The sequence below is a fragment of the Gossypium hirsutum genome, chromosome D11 (assembly GCF_007990345.1).
Source record: "Gossypium hirsutum isolate 1008001.06 chromosome D11, Gossypium_hirsutum_v2.1, whole genome shotgun sequence".
Classification (NCBI taxonomy): Eukaryota; Viridiplantae; Streptophyta; class Magnoliopsida; order Malvales; family Malvaceae; genus Gossypium; species Gossypium hirsutum.
In genome coordinates, this window is record NC_053447.1 from 4,966,250 (window position 1) to 4,986,052 (window position 19,803).

Sequence of the window (19,803 nt, forward strand, 5' to 3'; positions counted from 1 at the left end):
TTAAAGAATAAATGATACCCTTTCATTGGTATTATGTGAATTATGGAAAAAGAACGTGGACATGAGTTATTCGTTTGGGATGAATGATTATTATTACTATTTTTTAACAGTAATGTTTTTCATTGTAGAAAATGCAATGGTGACCATAAGCTTAAATAAGATCGAAATAGGTGAACATATCTTAACCTAAATAGATTAATGATATGTTATAAGGTCAATGATATGTTGTAAGGGTAACACCAAAATGATAAATTTAATAGACAAAAACATAAATCTATATCACTTTTGTAATGATATATAACGGGGAAGATCAATCATGATACTTTTAGTGTATTGACTTCATGTCTAAATAATTGGTGATTAATAGACGAAAAATCGAAACTTAAATACAAATGATTTAAAACCTAATTATATATCCGATCGATCCCTCCATTAGCTCAACAAAACTTTACATAAATTGTAAATAAGAACAATTACAACAAAGGAATGAAAATGACGAATCGTAAATACGTTGCCTGGTTATTAGTAAAAATCACTAAACGCTTGGATATTCTTGAACAAATTTCATTCACTGCTGTTACATTTACGCTTGGATATTCGTCGATTAATTTGTATGACCATTGAGGAATTTTTTTACTTATTTCTTTTATTCTAATAAAATTTTTTCTAATTCTTTGATTGTTGATACTGATTATAATTATATTGAATAAAAATTTAAAAATTTTGACTCCTTATCGCATAACTATTCGTAGGAAATGTAATTTAAAAAATACAAACCATGTAAAAATGAAAAAAAAAACCTATTTAATAAAATCCGCCAAAATTATTATCTGATACCAAGCAAGCGGTGAAAGTAAATCCAACGGTGAAAATCGAACACAAAGCACCTCGCGACTCCATCAGCATATCAGACAGCAAGCAGATTACCAAAACAAATATTAGAAACCCTACTCCCAAATAGAAGTTTGATTGAGCTCTCTCATGGCGTTTTCTACCCGTCTCCTCTACAAATCTCGCCAGGTCTTTCGTCTTCACTCCAGATCTCCATTTATGATTTCTTTAAAATTTCCACTTTAAATTCGAACCTTTATTTTACTTTTTTTTTTTTCATTTCAATCTTTATGATTCAAAAGGTTCGTTTCTCGTTTTTCAGATTATTCGGGTTTCGTTTATTTCCCTTGTGGATCTGTTATGCGAACTGGAAATTTGATGTTTAGATTATACTACAGATTTAGCTAAAAATTGGAAGTCATTTGTGTTAAATTGCCGTTTTATATTATGGGATTTCATCTAATATTTTATGAGAAAATGTTGGAATAAAAGTTCCTATATTTTTTTTCCAAAAAAAAAATGATAAATATTAAGCACGATTTCAGCCACAAGCCCACAACAGCTAAAAGGAAAATTATTGCAGAATCTAGCATACATTATTTTGATTTTTTGATTTTATGTTATTAATTTTACTAATCCGCAGTATGATATGTTTTTTTGTCTTTGATGTTTGGCTGGGATATTGCATCTTTTAGAAATTAATCTTTGGGTAATTTGTACAGCTTTATGTTAGTCAAGCTGTTCTGCGGCAGGAGGTTGCCATTCCTGTCCGGTTTTACTCTAAAGAGGCTTCTCCCCCTGGTTTAAAAGGAGATGGTAAGTGTATATCAAGATGCTTGCTTTGCTTTTGACCTTAATTTGGATCCCCACTACATGCTTCTCCCGGCTTGTTTTAAATATATGCTTGTGTAACGCAGGAGCTGCTACTATGATATTTTATTGTTTCAGTCTTATTTATTGATTGTTGGAGATATGGATGGATGGTTAGGATTATAAGTTATTGTTAAAGTTTTAATCTAGGAATAGGAATATAGGATTAAAGCTTTATTTGTAACTTAGCATAAATAAGTTGTGAAATAGATTTACAACTACTTTATGATTATTTTATTTGAGGATAAATCTCAAATCTATACCTGAATATTGTGCAATGTGATAGGTGAACTTTGATTTTGTTCAATTGAATACATAGAAATGTAAATTTAAATTAAATTTTAATTTCACAGAGCACTCACAATTTCCAACATGAAACTGTTTTATGTTTATTTATTGCATACACTTATAATTAAATTTACCCAACATGAATTAATGTATAATAATATCAAAACCAAAGTTCCATGCATAAGATTGAATCAAAATTAAAGTTTGACATGCATAATTGCACCAAATCAAAGTTAACTTGTTATATTACACATTGGATTAAAGCTCTTGTGTAATTAGGAGTTTTATCCCCTTTTTTTAATGAATAGAATTAGAAACTAGAGGTTTATCTAACCCCATGATTTCCAAGAATTCTAATTTTTATGTTACTCGTCTTGAGACTTAATTTTATTGATTTTCTGCTGTTTTCTCCCGGAACCTAACCATTATGTTTCTGTGGACTACCTGTTTTATGCTTGGGCCTTGGTGCATTGTCGATGTGGTTTCATTTTCTATAACCTAGAGGTTTGATGCTTTGATGCATATGCGAATGTAGCAGGATGAAGTGTCTTTTTCATGTTGAGCTCATGTTATCTGTTACTAATTCTTGTTCTTGTGTGTGGTTTACTGATGAATTTGTTTTTGCTTCGATAAAAAAGAGATATTGAAAAATATCTTTGTGGAGGTTAAGAACAAATTCGAGACAGCATTGGGAATATTTAGGAAGGAGAAAATCACCATTGACCCAGATGACCCAGCTGCTGTCTCTCAGTATGCAAATGTTATGAAGACTGTTAGAGAAAAGTAAGTTTTTTCTCTCTTTCGTGGTTGACTTGTTCTACCACTCTTTTCCTTTGAGCATTTGCACAACTGTTCTTGTTTAGTTTAGATTAGATTGTATTTTCTAATCGCTAGAACATTGGGAAGCAACAAGGTAGAAACTAGAAAGTAGAAACAGGGATTGAGAGTGCTTCTTTGCTCCCATCCCTGAACTTTTACGATACAATAGCACTTCACCACATTGTGCAAAAAAAAAGGCATTTCATCACTGCCGTACAAGGAGTGCTTAATATTTGCCAATGCCCCCTCTCCCAATCAGCGAACCCAGGTCCAAGCTAAAGGCCAAAACTGTATTTCTCTCATAAAAGTGCTCGTAATGAGGAAAATATGAGAATAAATTACTCAAGTCAACAGTTAAGAGCTTAAACTGAATGCTGTTGTCATGTTTGATTGTAAAAAATAGTTTTAGAAATAAAATCAAAATTTAACATTTCTCAAACTCTGTAATTATGCAGCTCTTACATGTCTGCTTGAGATCTGGTGGATAATGTTTTATGGGAAGGAGGACTTTATAAATTGTAACTGCTCACCTTTTCTATTATTTACAGTTGTTGAATCATGCCTTCCCCATTGTTTCTTCTCTTTTAATTGAAGCTAACCAGAAGATAATAGAATGAGATCATATTTAGTTAATTGCTATGAAAACTGATTTGAGAAGCCTTATTGAGCCAATCTTATTGGACTCAGATTTTGGTGTTCTTAAACCAGTACATGCAAGGGGTTTAGCTTCTTTTTCATTAAAGTAGCTGATTCTCAGCTTGGTTAATTTGTAGTTAAAATTTGTTTAGTTGTTCATAAGGACCAATTTCTTGAAGTTGTTATAACAAATTTGCTCAATATCACTTCATTTTAAACAGTAACTATAAGAGATCTTATTTAAATCTGAGGTCGTAAACTGTCTTTTATTACTCTTGTTGTATTATTCCATTTCCCACCTTATGCTATCCTGTCACCCTAGACAAGATGAAATAGTGCTTTAAATATGGCATGCATTTCACTGCTTTATAATTTGTTTGTCTAATATCTGTCTATCCTGCAGGGGTGGCTTGTTTTCAGAATCTCAACGGATCAAATACACCATCGAAACACGAACTCAGGGCATTCCAGATGTCCGAACATATTTATTGACACTGAAGGAAATAAGATCCAAGTATGTTAATCCCTATTTCTCAGTTAGTTGCATATCATTTATAAATCCTTAATATTGTAGAATACCATATTTGGTAGTTTAGGGCTCATTTGTTTCACAGAATAAACTCAGAGTCAATGGAAACATTGACCAATTTTTCCAAAGCAAAATGTCATGGGAATTCAAAATTTCAAATGCCAAAACTATCTCAGCAAGGGAATTCAAATGCCCGTCCTTTTTGCCAATAAATAAATAAAATTAGTAAATTATCACTTTCTAACTGTTTTGCATTCTTTTATATTTATGATATTTATGCGTGTATATTTAAATGTTGCAAAATTATTATTTATCATTATTATTATTTTGGACAATAGTAATGACATTATTTTAATAGTTCTTATAGTGATGCTGATTTTCCAGAAAAAAAGAAACCATATAATGGAATATGTTTTATACCACATCATTTGAACAACACGCAATAGCAGCTTTTCCAGAAATTGTTTATAGGAAGCAATTTATGTGAAACAAAACGAAGCCTTAAATTTGTCTCCTTCTGCCACGGTAGCATGTCTTTGCTGTCCCTGTTTGTTTCAGATTTTCCTCTTTCCGGGAAGTATATAGCTTTCACTGAATGAAAATATTGGAGTCCTGTTTTGCATGGAAAATTCCTATTAGAGTTGAGTTGAACTTGTGTTTTGATTGTAAGATCTGCTTCTGACTATTTCCATATTGTCTTTTTGTGATTAATCTTTTTATTTATTCATATCTTTTTTCAACCTTCTGAAGGAGAGGACTCACTGATGAACTTGGTGCTGAGGCTATGATGATGGGTGCGTTGGATAAAGTTGAAAAAGAAATCAAGAAGCCTCTTATGAGGGATGACAAGAAATCAATGGCTCTTCTTACTGCTGAGTTTGATAAGATCAATAAGAAGTAAGCATTCTTTTCGATAGCCAGATATGTTCCTTTGACCATTGACTAGGCATTTCTGAAAATAGAAAAGCACGCAAATTATATTATTGGACTCGGAATGAGCTAGATTCTTTATGCAATTCCAGCAAATGGCCTCATTGCAGAAAATAATGAATTTTTTTAGCCATTTTTGCAAAGCATGTTTCACATTCCGCCCGCTTTTACATAATGGCTGCTGTAATATGTGATTTTGAGTTGTTGAGCTCCAAATTTGCTTCTATCCCTAAATTAAAGCAGAGAGCTCCGTTTTACTATTTGCTTATGAGTTTTGGAGGAGTTTTAAATTTAGGCTTTGCTTCTGTTCCTAAATTGAAGTGGAGAGTTATGTTTGTGTCTTCTTTTGCAACTGTTTACTAGGCTTGGGATCCGGAAGGAAGACCTGCCCAAGTATGAAGAACAACTGGAGCTAAAAATTGCCAAGGCGCAATTGGAGGAGCTGAAGAAGGATGCTCTTGAAGCAATGGAAACACAAAAGAAGCGGTATGTTAAAAGTTCTTGTGTACCTAAGAATCAGCCAGAAAAACGATCCAAGCATACTAAAACACACACACACACACACACACACACAATACATAGAGAAAAAGCAAAATACCAAGTTGAAACCAAATTGAGAGAGGTGGGAAAAGGTTTGGGTTTAGGTTTTAAGGTGGGAAAAGATAGTATTTTAATATCAATATCTTAAAATATGTGATGTAAAAAAGGAAAGTTTGATTATCGAACATAGTATTAAGATACTCGAATTTGGCTCACTCAATAGCTTGAGCTGCTCAAGCTTGGCTTTTTAACAACTGAATCTAAGTTGAATTTTTTTGAGTCAAACTCAAATAGCTTGCGACATCAAGTGTTTCATTGACACCTCTAGTTCTTGGGCGTGGCTGCTGGGACATTTCAGTTGGATGAAATCGGTTTAGTTGCTTGGAGCATAGATCATAAAAATGGCCTTCTTTAGTCATACTATTGGGTGAAACTTTTAAACTGTTAATTTGGGAGAAACATTATACTATTATAGTTTGTATAACCAAGAGATGATATTTATCAAATCATACATCTACACTGTTTATACAACCAAATCATTATCTGCCTGGAATTTGCAGTAAAATGTTGGATGAACGTTTTATTGGTATGCATGTTACTTGGGCTCAGAGTGTCAGATATTACTATATGTTTGACACCTGCATATTCATTTTTCTTTTGCCTTTTAAGCTTTCTGTACACATTTAGAAGATCATAACGTCAAATTTATGTCGAAATGTCTTGACATAATTGTCAAACATGAGGGTTTTAGGAAAACTGTAAGTGTCTGGGTAATATAGTTTGTATTCAGGACATTTATATATGAAATGTTCTTAAATGGGTTAAATCACATTTTGAGATTTGAACTTGGCAACTTTTCCCACATTGGGGCCTGAACTCTTTTTTTTTTGTCTAAGCTAGACTTTGAACTTGACAGCTGTTCTCACATTGAGACTTTTAACTTTTTTTTTATCCAAATTAGTCCTTGAAAACCTTAAATTTCAGGCCTTAATGTGGGAATGATTGTTAAGTTTAAGGTCTAACTTGGATAAAAAAAGTTCAAGCCCCAATATGGGAAAAGGTGCCAAGTCCAAGTCTCAATGTGGGAACAATTGTCAAGTTTAGGATTAACTTGGATAAAAAAATTTAGACCCCAAATAGAGATTTAACCCATTTTAAATCTTTGTTGTGATAGAAATTGATGCAATTTTTTATTTTATCTTTTGTCAGGGAGGAATTCAAGGATGAGGCAATGCCTGATGTGAAGTCATTGGACATCCGGAACTTCATCTGAAACTCGAAATTCGCCTTTGGTGGTTCCAGTTTGAGGGTGAACAAGTATAACTGTTCAACAATTGCTTAAAACCTTTCTTTTTCATTTTGCTACAATAATATGATAAATAATAATAATGGAAAAGTGAAACCGGTGATTGAAAGTGCACAACCGTCAGATCTGAACAACTTAAATTGTTGTTTTTGTTTGTGTTTATTATTCTCAAGTTTTTGGGATGAACTTCGGCTCCTTATTGTTATGATTTGGTTGGTTGTATGAAAGCAAACATCGATCCGTCTTTGAGGTAGATAAACCGCATCCATAATAATTAGCTTTTTATGATGGAAAAATTATGTGGATATTTTTTATTAGCTTGGACAAATTTATCAATAAAAAGATTTATATTTTTCCTTGCCATTAAGTGACATTGTTATGAGTTGCTTTTCTTTTGTGGGTACCGTTACAGAAGTTAAAAGAGTACGATGGAATTATTTTATTTTTGCAAAAAAAAGAAAAGAAAAAGGGAGAGAATATAGATATTAATTAATTATTTTTAAAAAAACAAGTGTGGTTATTAATAAATTAAGATAAAATTATGAAAAGATGCGTCCTATCTCGCTATCTTAACTCCTTACCACGTGATGTGCACGTTCAAATCCAAATTTCAAGGATTTTATCCCAAGTTCTATGAGTATTTATTTCTTTATTATGCCATGTTATTATATTCTAACAACTTACAAGTTACAACAAACTCGTGGGAACAAGGAAGATGAAGGCTTATATCATCTCTCTGCTCTTTCTTTTAATATTTTCCTATAGCTGTTTCCTGTACATTTTGTGAGATTAAAGATGAATTAAAGATTAATTATTATTATTATTATTATGGTGAAATTAAAATAATCATGAAATATATGTTCTTATGTTTGAATGTAGAAATAGTATTGTGAGTTTATTAAAAAAAAAAAAAAGGGACTTCGGAATAAATAAATTTTTATGTAACAAGTTTAATTATTCGATATTTTTGGAGTTAATAAAAAAAGTACAATTATTTTATATCATTTACTTTTTTGATAAATAATTGCTTATTATTACCTTTTCTTCCAAAGAATAATTATTTTTAAAAGAAAAAATGGTATACCTACAGATGTTAAAATAAAATAACCAATATTTATTAACTTTATTAATTATATAATTTTTTAATGACTTAAATTATATAAATAAATAAAAACCCTCCATAAAAAAATCAATTCACCCTTTCCTTATCCCAAGTTATCACTTCCTTTATTAAAAAAATTATTTCAAAATTTAAAATGTAAAAACTTCACAAATACTATGAAAGTAAACAATTTCGGGCAATTTACCAAAAAGAGCTATTTTTTTCAAAAGTTACCGAAATGGGCCCATTATTTAATTATTTACCGGAATGGTCCATTTTTCGCGAAATCGCGTCCACGTCAGTGCGATGTCAGGGTACGCGCCAGGAAATCGCGTCCACGTCAGCGCGATTTGCTGACGTGGACACAAATCGCGCCCCCTAGGACGCGATTTGCTGACATGGCATGAACAGTTTATGTTTTTTAGCTTGGAAAACTTTGAAAGGCCATAACTTTTCGCTTTGTTGTCCGATTGAGACGAATTTTTTTTATTTCGAATAACTTTTCGAGATCTACGCACTGACAAACAGCCGAAGGCGGTTTGTCGCACTTTTCATCGAAAAATTTTTGCCCCTAAATTTTGATTTTTTCGGTTCAAAATTGAATTTTGAAACATTCAAATCATTATTTTCCTTATTTATTTGGAGTAAACACCGGATTTTTTTTACAGAATTGTTGTATTATTTCTTCTGATTTGACACGTGTATGGAATAGGTTCGATAAATCGTTAGAACGTAAGTAATATAATTAAGATAATAGCAGTATTTTTATAATATGTTAATTAATTAGTTTAGCTTAGTTGGTTAAAATGCTTATTTTTTTCCTTTAGTACCTTCGAAGCACTTCTTTTTACACTATTTCGGAAACCCAAGGACTCAATCGTATGGATATGTAAAATACAGGATTTCCAATCCTAGCAGGAAAGGGAGGGAAACGGATACTCAATTTAAAGTGAGTAAACAGAATTCCATATTCGATCTCATAGATACATATGGAATTCTGTGGAAAACCGTATTCGATGAAAGTCGTATGTACGGCTTGGAGGGAGATCTTTCATATCTTTCGAGATCCACCCTACAATATGGGGTCAAAAAGCCAAAATAAATGATTTTAGCCCTTATAAAAAGAAAATGGATTCTATTGAGGTACTAAGGGAAAAGAGCAAGCACCTTAACCAACTAAGCTAAACTAATTAATTAACATATTATAAAAATACTGTTATTATCTTAATTATATTATTTACGTTCTAACGATTTATTGAACCTATTCCATACACGTGTCAAATCAGAAGAAATAATACAACAATTCTGTAAAAAAAATCCGGTGTTTACTCTAAATAAATAAGGAAAATAATGATTTGAATGTTTCAAAATTCAATTTTGAACTGAAAAAATCAAAATTTAAGGAAAAAATGATCTTTTTCGACGAAAAGTGCAGCAAACCGCCTTCGGCTGTTTGTCAGCGCGTAGATCTCGAAAAGTTATTCGAAATAAAAAAAATTCGTCTCAATCGGACAACCGAGCGAAAAGTTATGGCCTTTTAAAGTTTTCCAAGCTAAAAAACATAAACTGCTCATGCCACGTCAGCAAATAGCGCTGACGTGGACGCGATTTCCTGGCGCGTACCCTGACATCGCGCTGACGTAGAAGCGATTTCGCGAAAAATGGACCATTCCGATAAATAATTAAATAATGAGCCCATTTCGGTAATTTAAAAAAAAACTTTTTTTTTTGTCATTTGCCCAACAATTTCAAGTGGCATCATAAAAAAACAAAAAACTAAACTAGATGAAGTAAATTAACTAAAAATCTGATATTGGCGGGTAAATCGAGCGAGTCAAAAAAGGAAAAAGAACAATGGCGTGGGAAGGGAAACGGGGTTGTTTGGGAAAATAGAGATTGGACAAAAAGATAAAATCAGCGCCGTCGCTTTGGTTAAGAGAGTGGCGTCATCGTCGCTGTCCGAGTGGGCACGGCAAGGGGTCGCCTGGGGGACCACCCCCTGTAAGCGCACGTGGGCACATCAGATCCACCCCCCCCCCACTGACTTTGCTTTTTGCTTGGCTGAGAGAGAAAAGAGTTGGCTGAGCTATTTTTATTTATTTATTTCTGCCCCTCTTGCCCCCTTACACTGCCCCACCCTTGTCTTCTGCCCCTAACTTATCCGCTTACTTTTGATTTAATTAATAATGCTAACTAATAATTTGTTTAAGGAGTTGAGTGGAGGTTTAATCAAGTATTACATTTGTAAAAATATTTATTAATAATTAAACTTAAATTGAGATATTAAACTACGCTTAACAACTCGTTAAACCGAACTTATATATTTTATAAGATTCGACCTTCAAGGCTCCTCCTTTTGATTAAGCTAAAATATCATCGGCTAATTAAATAATTTGTTAATTACCATCCGTTAGGTTTGGTCAGTTCAAATCAAGCTTTAATCAGGGCAATTTTTATAATTCAAAGCCTATATCATTTCAGAAATATATATTTTATGAAAACTATATCATATACAGCTATCATTATCATTTTATGAAAAATTATCACACATCAAAAAATACTCCAACATTATTTGACGTATTCGCGGACTTAGGGGGAGCTGGTGGGTCTCCGGTCCCATTTATAAATTATAAAATTTTAAATTAATAATGGTAAAATTATATTTTGGTTCTCAAAATGATAAAAAAATTAATTTATTAAAATAATAAAATTATATTTTTTACGATAGTAGAAATATACAACCCAAAAAGAAATTTTCTAGCTCTGCTACTGATTTGGCATTGCCTCGCCTTCTGAAGAGGTACTATTTGGTTATTAATTGAAGTAGGTAGCAAGGAATAACGGAATATAATCTATATTATGTTTTAAATGCCTAAATGAATTGATATCACTCTAATTCAGCCGGTAAATGATTAAAACTATAGTTTTTATAAAATAAAATAGGTTATCAATAGGATGTTTTTTTATAAAGTAATGTTGATACTCCATCTTTGATAACCATACGAAGTAATAATAAAAATACCACATTAAACGTTTTTAAATACAAATATCACGTATTCTAACAAGGTTGCATTCAAGACAGTACCTTAAAAATATATTAGTAGATTCATCAAATTGCTCCAATTCTTCCTAGGTCGCTGGCATCTCTTCCTACATTCCTTCACTCAACTTTTCTATTTTCTATTTTTTATTAAAAAAAGAAGAAGCAGGATTAACAGATTTATGAGCACTTTTCACCCTATTTTCAGCAAAAAGTGTGACCACCTTTATATATATATACAAGCCAGTTTCATAAATACAAAATAAATAATAATAATAATAATTCAATCAAATTATCAAAACTCCAAATTTCATGCACAAGATCTGCCCAACCAATTTACTCTCTTTGATTTGAACTATTAAAGATGCAATGCCTCTTTTCAGTTTTATCTTTTGATTAAAAAAAATCCATCATGTTCATGTCTTTTTTCAACCTTCCTTTATTTATGGTAACTTGTTCTATCGTTTAATGAATTGATATGTTTAGAAAACAAACAACAAACTAAAATTTGATCCTATGATAATATTTAAGGTTTATATATAAAATATAAAAAAGACAAAAAAAAAATCTCATAATGATATGTTTGATTATAAAAAAAAAATATTTTTGTGTCAATTAAATCTTAACTCGATTGGCATGGACATTGTTACCAATGTAATAGGATGTGAGTTCGATTAAGCTGAAACGCATTATTCTCCTATTTATGAGTTGGAGAGGGGTTATGTATAATTCTAAATATTTGTGTAAAAAAAAAGTAGATTCTACTATCAAAATGCTAATTTAGTCAAGATAAAAATATATAAATTTCATTTGTAATTATTGAAATTTAGGCTTTTAACTTCTTTTTTATGATTAAAGTGATGTTCATTTTACAATATATAAAATGATTCCTTTTAGGATTTTGATTAATAGAAAGTGAAAACTTTTAACCTTTTACTTTATATTTATTCAATATTAAATTTAGTGTTGAACCCACAAAACTTTATCTCTTAATTATATAATTATTAAATCTACCTTCATCAATATAATAACTAAAAAAACACCCAAATGCAAGAGCACGTGCAGTGCATGAAAAGGGGGAAAATTGACAAATAATGCTCAAATTTATATCTGGAAAACGAGGAAGAACCTTGGAATTTGGTAACACCTTGAATTCTATTGGAATTTATCCCACATGTTCTATGTGAAAATAATTGTATTGGTATTTTAGAACAAAACAATCAAGTTAAAATAGGCGGCCAATTTCCACTTTAAAAGAATCAAGCAAAATGAGTAAATGGGCTTTTTCTTAATTAAAAAGGTGTGATTAATTCTTTTAATTTTATGTACTTTCAATAGCCAAGTGCAAAATTAATGGAACACAACATAAATATATAAATAGACAATTATTCTTTTATAATTTTAAATTAATAGGTTCTTTATCATATACAAAGCTTAGAATTACTTATATTTCCTCCTCAAACCTTAAATGCATTTCAACGCATGCAAACAAACGTCCTCCTACACTGACAATAATGGCAATAATGCAGATGCCTATCGAGATGAGACTCAATAGAGAGCAAAATTTTAAACGATCCGCTTAAGACTAATTAATAAAACAAAGTTTTTCTATAATAAAAAAAATGAGGAATAAAACAGCATAACAACTGGGAACTGTATATTTACACATTTATAACAAGCTAAAACAGCCTGTTTTTTTTTTCTTTTGCATGCATACATACATCAAATGGTAAAGATACATGGGGAGCAATTTTATGGCCTTTTTTTTTTGTGGGAGCTTCATTCTTCATATCTTAAAAGAATCTCATGTGAAAATTTGGTTCAACTTGATTTATCTACTGGCTACTACATACCTTCAGGGACTTCTTTAATGGTCATGTCTACCATTTCGACAGCATTAAAACAGCCATCGTCGGTGCCGATGGTTGATTCTGAGTCGAGTCCGGACCCTGCTTGTATTTCCTTGAACATTGCCATTACTCGAATCATCGTTGGTCGTTTCGATGGTCGATCATCCAAGCAAGCTGAGGCTATTTTTAAGTGTTGTGAAAGCTCCATCTCAAGGCTTGGGTCCTCGTTGATGAGCTCGGGATCAAAGACGGCAGTTTCTCGAAGTTTAGCCTGCTGTTTCACCCACCCAACAAGATTGTTATCCCCGAAATCGGCGGAACCCGTAGGCCTTTTCCCTGTTAGCAACTCGAGCAAAACTACACCATAACTGTAAACATCGCCTTTGGTGGAACATCGAAAACTATGGTAGTATTCAGGGGGAACGTAGCCAGGGGTACCAGCTAATGTACTGACACTTAAATGCGTATCCATTGCACTCATAAGCCTTGCCATCCCAAAATCTGAGACCCTAGCCTCCAAGTTCTCGTCAAGCAGGACGTTGCTCGATTTCATATCTCTATGAATTATATGAGGAATGCAGTTATGGTGAAGAAACGCAAGTCCTCTTGCAGCTCCAATGGCGATCTTTCTCCTTGCAGCCCATTGCAGTTTGATCCCGGTTCTCTTTTGATTATGTAAAACATCTTCTAAGCTTCCGTACTTCATGTACTCGTAAACCAGAAGACGTTCTTCGCCAACTTTACAGTACCCCAAGAGCGGAACAAGGTTCCGGTGCTTGATTTTCCCGATGGTTTCCATCTCCGCTGTGAACTCTCGGTCACCTTGGCCACTGATATGTATTAGTTTCTTGATCGCAACAACGCTCCCGTCTTTCAGTTGTGCCTTGTATACATCACCGAAACCACCGGAACCGACAAGGCTGTCGTTATGGAAGCCATTAGTGGCTTCAAGAAGATCGGCAAACGTGAGCCTCCGTAGGGGCTTCTCGAATGCAGCGAGGTTTATGCTCAATGCTTCTCGTGCACTGGTTAGCTTCCAACTGGTATTTGCAGTTCCAGAATGAGTAAGACCATCAATGTAAACATCGAGATCAGAATCTTTCTTGCTTCTTTTCTTCGTTTCCACAATGGCTACAATCAAACAGAAGATGCAGAACAGAGAGAACAACAATCCCATTGCGACACTCCCTGCAAGAGAAGCTTGCCTGCGGTTCGACTTTCGATGCTCGGCATTCGAACTAGCTGCCCGATCGTTTTCGCAGGGTTGAAGAGGTACACCACAGAGACCCGAATTGTTTAAGAAATTATTAGCCGGAAATGTTTCCAGCTGACCTTCATCAGGAATCATACCAGATAAAAGGTTATTTGACAGATTAATCTCACTAAGCATCGAAATGCCAGTCATTGATTGTGGAATCGACCCTTCGAGCCGGTTGTACGAAAGATCAAGAATGCCAAGACCCTTTAAGTTGCCAATCTCTTGAGGGATGGCTCCAGATAAATTGTTGTGGCCTAAATTCAAAATAAACAGATTAGACATCGAGCCGACCTCCTTTGGAATAGTCCCAGACAACAAATTGTACGAAAGATCAAGGAAAATCATGGAGCCATTGTTGTTAAAGGTAGGCTGTGTGTGACCGCCGTAAACTCTTGTAAAGTTGCAGGGGTTCCTATCCGAAATTCGATTCAAATCTTCCGATCGAATTCCAGCAAATTCAAGTAAATTTCCAGACCCATGGCACTCTCTGCTTCCATCATTCTTGATATACATATACCTCTTCCCAGAAATGAAATTAACAGCAATCTTACCAGATTGTTTGAAAAGCACATTAGGGATAGTCCCATTCAAGTTATTGGTATTAAGGTCCAACCATATCAAACTTTTACAATCTCCGAGTTCTGGTGGGATTCTTCCATAGAAAGAGTTATTGCTGAGCTTGAGAATCGCAAGACTCGAAAACTTGCCAAACCAAGCCGGAATCTCGCCCGTCAATCGGTTGTTCGACAACGAGACCCAATTCAACTTGGTACAGTTGCTTAAACCAGAAGGTATAGTCCCAGTCAGTTCATTGAAGTCAAGAATCAAAGTCTCGAGTGCCTGGATTTTACTCAACTCTTGAGGGATCCCTCCATGGAGCTGATTCAACCAAAGCTTCAAATCCTTAAGCTTTGATAGAGAACCCAAGCTTGAAGGAATGGTTCCAGTGAGATAATTGACGCTCAAATGGAGTGAAACAAGCTGAGAACAGTTGCTGAGGCTAGCTGGAATCGACCCAGATAAGATATTGTCCTGTAAATACAGAACTTGTAACCTGTTTGTGGGATTTTCGCATAAAGAATCCGGAATTTGCCCTGAAAAGTTGTTTGAACTGAGATCCAAAACCTCCAGGTTTGAAAGAGTTGATAAAGATTCAGGCAATGGACCAGAGAAATGATTGAAAGCTAGACCAAGCTCCTTCAAGGAACTCATATTTTGGAATATCCCAATAGGGAGATTACCAGTGAAGTTGTTGCTTGATACATCGAATGATTCCAAAGAAGTGCAAGAAGCAAAGCCACTGGGAATCAGACCAGATAGATTATTAAAAGAAAGATCCAGCTCAACGAGATAAGAACAAGCTTGAGTGAGATACTGAGGAATCTCTCCTTGGAAGTCATTTTCAGCTAAATAAAGACGCTGCAAATTGGAAGCTGGCAAAGTAGGAAACTGGCCCGAAAACTGGTTGCTCGATAGGTTCAAGAAATTAATGTTGACACATGAAGAAATCGCACGGCCTATATCGCCTGAAAACTTGTTGCCGGAGATATCAAGATGTTCCAAAGCCGAACAGTCTCCGAATGAAGGAATCCCCGTCGAGAAATTGTTGGATGAAAGATCCAAAAACTCCAATTCCTTGCAATTCGAGACATCGATTTCGCCGGTAATCTTGTTTCCTTTCAAAGCCAAGACCTTTAACTCGCTGCAACCACCGTAGAGAATCCAAGGAACCACGTTCGCACCGGAAATCTTGTTGAAAGACATATCGAGGACTTGCAAACTTAGCTGCAAACCCCTGGATTCATCACCTGCAAACTCGAGACTATTGCTTGATAAATTCAGAACCTTCAAGTTCGAGCAAGAAGCCAAGCTGGAAACAGTCGAAAGGGGACTAGACAAGGTGTTTTGAGATAGATCCAAGGTGTTCAACGAGGAGCTACACTTGGATCCAGAAGGGAAAGAAATGTTGCCGGAGATGTTGGCTTTGAACAAAGAAATGGATTCTAAATTCTCAAGGGCTAAAAGGAAAGCAGCAACGTAGTGAAAATCAGTGCTTAAAGGGATATAACTGAGTTGAATCGATGAAACTTTGGAGTCTTGGCATTTGATACCATCGAAACTACAAGGGTCTCCGTTAGGAACCCAGTTTTGAAGAAGAGATGGGTCAGCCAAACTAGCTTTAAAGTTGAGCAATAACTGAGAATCTTTACTGTTATAATAAGAAGAAGAAACACCAACAGCTTCGACATAGACGAGAAAGGTGGCGATGAAGCTAAGAGTAAGGGGGCAAAAGTAAGTCCCTAAGGCAAAGAAAGGTCTCATTTTTTGTGGATAAATTTGATTTTTTTTGTTCTCATATAAGGAAGAGATTAAGAGGGGACAAAGGAAGAAGGTGTTTAGGGTTTGAGCACCTCCATTAGAGAGAAGAAAAAAAAAAGATGGAGCTTTGAGCTCTGGTTTTTAGAGAGAGAAACAAAATTATGGATTTCTTTTTCTTTCTTTCTTTTCTTTTTTTTTTTCCCCTTTTTTTTTTGTTTTTCAGTTTTTGGCATTGGGTCATTGAAAGAAAGAAATAGACAGCGAGAGTCAAAGCATGGTTAAGAAGGGTATTTGCTGTTGCTCACATGCCATGTGATACTCCACTCTCTTTCTTCAACAAGCTGATTTCTTTAATAAATTAAGTAATTATTTAATCAATAAAAAATCTTCACTTAATCTAATAAAAAAAGTTTTTTATTATAAATTAAAATAATGATTAAAAAATAATATGTTTGTCTCTCTAGATAGGTGACCAAGTGCATGAGATTAGGGGGATGGGATCCATCTTTATCTTTAATCTATAATTAAGAATGGTGAGGGTCGGATTTTTTTTTTTTGTAATATTAGAATTTGATTTTTTTTTCTTATTGATTTAAGTGTTGATTGAGTGAGAAAAATTAAATATTAAAAAATTAAGTTATAAGATATGTTTGATATATTATTTAAAATTAAGTATGGAATTTAATTAAATTATCTTATAAATAATAAATTTTAAATTTCCTTATCTAATTATTTTCAACTTTTTTCAGGGAAAATTTTATTATTTATCTTTTAGTTTGGATTATTATATATGCTCAAAATAATTTGAGTGATTTTATTTTTAATGGGTTTTTAAACAATGCCTTAATTTTACAATATATTTATAAATATAAGAACAATATTTAGTACACTACAAGTAGAATTTTTAGATTTTATAAACAATATCAGGATTGACAAGTGTTGTATATGAATGTAATAAAATATTAAAAATATGCACACGATAATTTTTAAAATTGATTATAAGATAAAAAGTATATTGCAAGAGTCTCAAATATTAATCCATAAATATAATAATAAAGCTTTCAATAAAATGAATAATTGATTTAGATATCCGTATTAAAATAATTGTTTTTAAAAATAAATAAATAAATATTTAAGATTTAATATCCACCTTATAATTATCCTTAAATTTTATTCATCATAAATTTGTTTTATAATTAAAAAATTAAAAATTAAAATATAGTTGTGTAATTTTAAATACAGAGGTAGTATAAATAGAGAAACATAATTAATACCATATAAAAAAATGGGAATATAGAAATGGAAAAAATAGAGTGTTTGTCTCTCTAGCTTTTGACGCATACGTGTGATGAAAGATTGATCCATCACTCTCAAATCTCAATTAATTAGAGATTCCCAATGTCTTATAATTTAATGGGGCGGTCACGAGGGTTAATCCTACTCTTCTTTTTCCTTTTATTTACTGTTTTTATAAGTAATAGCTCTCCTTTTCCCACTTCGAATTTTGTGATTTTCCCCTTTCTCTTTTCCTTCAACATAAACCACGCTCTTTGCCATGCACTTTCCTCCTCCACCCCCACTTCTTTTTAAACGTAACGCAGACACAAGACGACAATATTTTTGATTTTATATCTTTTTAATAATTAAATCCAATCTACTTTATAATTTATATAACTTGAAAAAAAATTTAATAATATTATTTAAGTTTATAAATCAAACATAATTACGTTAACCATCATTTTCATATAATACGTGTTAAAAGGAAATAGAAATACGGTTAACACAAAATGAAACTTTAGTTAAATAAATTTAATTTTAATATTAAAAATATTTAATTAATTTTATGGAGAGATTAGGAAGTTTTGTTGAAGTAAAAAATTAATGCAAAATTATAGTTATTATTTTTAGGGGTGTTCAAATAATCGGTTCAATTAATATTCAAACTAAATTACTATTAATTGAATTATCTTAAATGTAAAATTCTTTAATCGTTAATTGAACCGATTTTTTTCAAATATATTAATTGAACCGAAATATTTTGGTTAATTAAATTATCTGAAATATATATTTTTATCTTTTTGTTAAAATAAGTATAAAACATATAAAAAATACATTGCTAATGTTCATTTTCTTTTATTTAATGGTCACAAAAATTTTAAATGGAGATGAAAATAACAAATAAGATATTGAAAACACTACATCAGTTTCGAAAGTAAACAAACCCAACATAAATTTTGAAAACAATAAATATTTCGGTTAGCTACTCAATTTCAAACCGAATTAACCGATAATTGAAATTTTAAAAATTTATTAATCAACTTTCGACTAAACTAAATTTGACCATCGATCAATTAATTAATTAATTTAATTTTAACCGAAGTGTAAATACCATTAATTACTTCCCCATTTACTCAGCATTGTCTCGAATCTGGAAATAGCAAAAACATAAGTGAAAAAATTTATTACTCCAACACAGCAAATACAGAGGACGCTTACATTAATATTAGATTATGCAGTGAAAAAAAAAGAACACAAAACATATATTTATTAAATGTTTATAAAAAATCAAATCAACATTTAATATTATGACGCGAAGTTGAATTTTTATTGTGTGGGTTCTTTATTCGTTTTATATAAATATTTATAATAATATAACATATTTTTGTGAAAAAACATGAAACTCGGTCAATACTCAATATAATAGAGACAATAGATAAGGTGAAATCCTTTTTTACTGTTTTACAGTAACTTTTTGATTTTTTTTTTCTTTACCACATCACCAAATTTACCGTAAATTCTCTGTGATTCTCTTTTGTCTGTAAAAACTTCGAGTACTCTCCCTTGTTTATTGCCACGTCATTCAAGGATTTTCCTACAACCTTTTAAGGACAATGATTGGATGAGTTTATGGAACGTGGATGTTTATATCAGCGTGTTGTCAATGAAAGATAAATTGTAGTTTTAAAATAAGAATATTATTTTGTTATTTAATCATTATAATAATTTATTTATTTTTATAAAACTAATTAGGATTATTACCTTATACACTTTCTAATAAAAAATAACTATTTGGTATATTAGTTTAGTCCACAAACAACCTTCAAAATTTATTTTGTATCGGTTTTTTCTTTAAATATTTATTTAATATTTTACTATACTCTTACTTACGAGACACTTGTCAATCTTTTAACCTTATTTGTGGAGATTAAAAACTCTACTGACAGTGTATCAAATAAAATTTCATAATAATTAAATAATTTAAAAAGGAAAAAATATTTGGTACATTGCTTGAGGAGTTTTAGACTGCACAATAAGTATTAGGAGATTGACAAATATCTTGTAAGGGTATAATAAAATATTAAAAAATAAATATTTAAAAAAAATAGACAATTTTTTAAAACTACTTGTGGGAATAAAAAAAATGTGTTGTCAGTGTATCAAATATTAACCCTTAAAAAAAACATTTGGTATCATCTTAGACCCGC

General features: G+C 32.2%; 2 protein-coding genes across 2 annotated transcripts; one reads left to right on the plus strand and one right to left on the minus strand.

The window, feature by feature from the left end:
* Positions 1–821: 821 nt before the first annotated feature.
* Positions 822–7,112, plus strand: LOC107911656 (probable ATP synthase 24 kDa subunit, mitochondrial). Its single transcript, XM_016839531.2, has 7 exons — positions 822–1,020; positions 1,554–1,647; positions 2,628–2,772; positions 3,848–3,958; positions 4,724–4,870; positions 5,267–5,389; positions 6,653–7,112. Exons 1-7 carry the CDS (start codon positions 982–984, stop codon positions 6,714–6,716), a joined length of 723 nt encoding a protein of 240 aa, XP_016695020.1. The 5' UTR covers positions 822–981; the 3' UTR covers positions 6,717–7,112.
* A 5,372-nt stretch (positions 7,113–12,484) lies between these two features.
* Positions 12,485–16,575, minus strand: LOC107910843 (protein BRASSINOSTEROID INSENSITIVE 1). Its single transcript, XM_041105638.1, has one exon. It carries the CDS (start codon positions 16,319–16,321, stop codon positions 12,737–12,739), a length of 3,585 nt encoding a protein of 1,194 aa, XP_040961572.1. The 5' UTR covers positions 16,322–16,575; the 3' UTR covers positions 12,485–12,736.
* Positions 16,576–19,803: the final 3,228 nt, after the last annotated feature.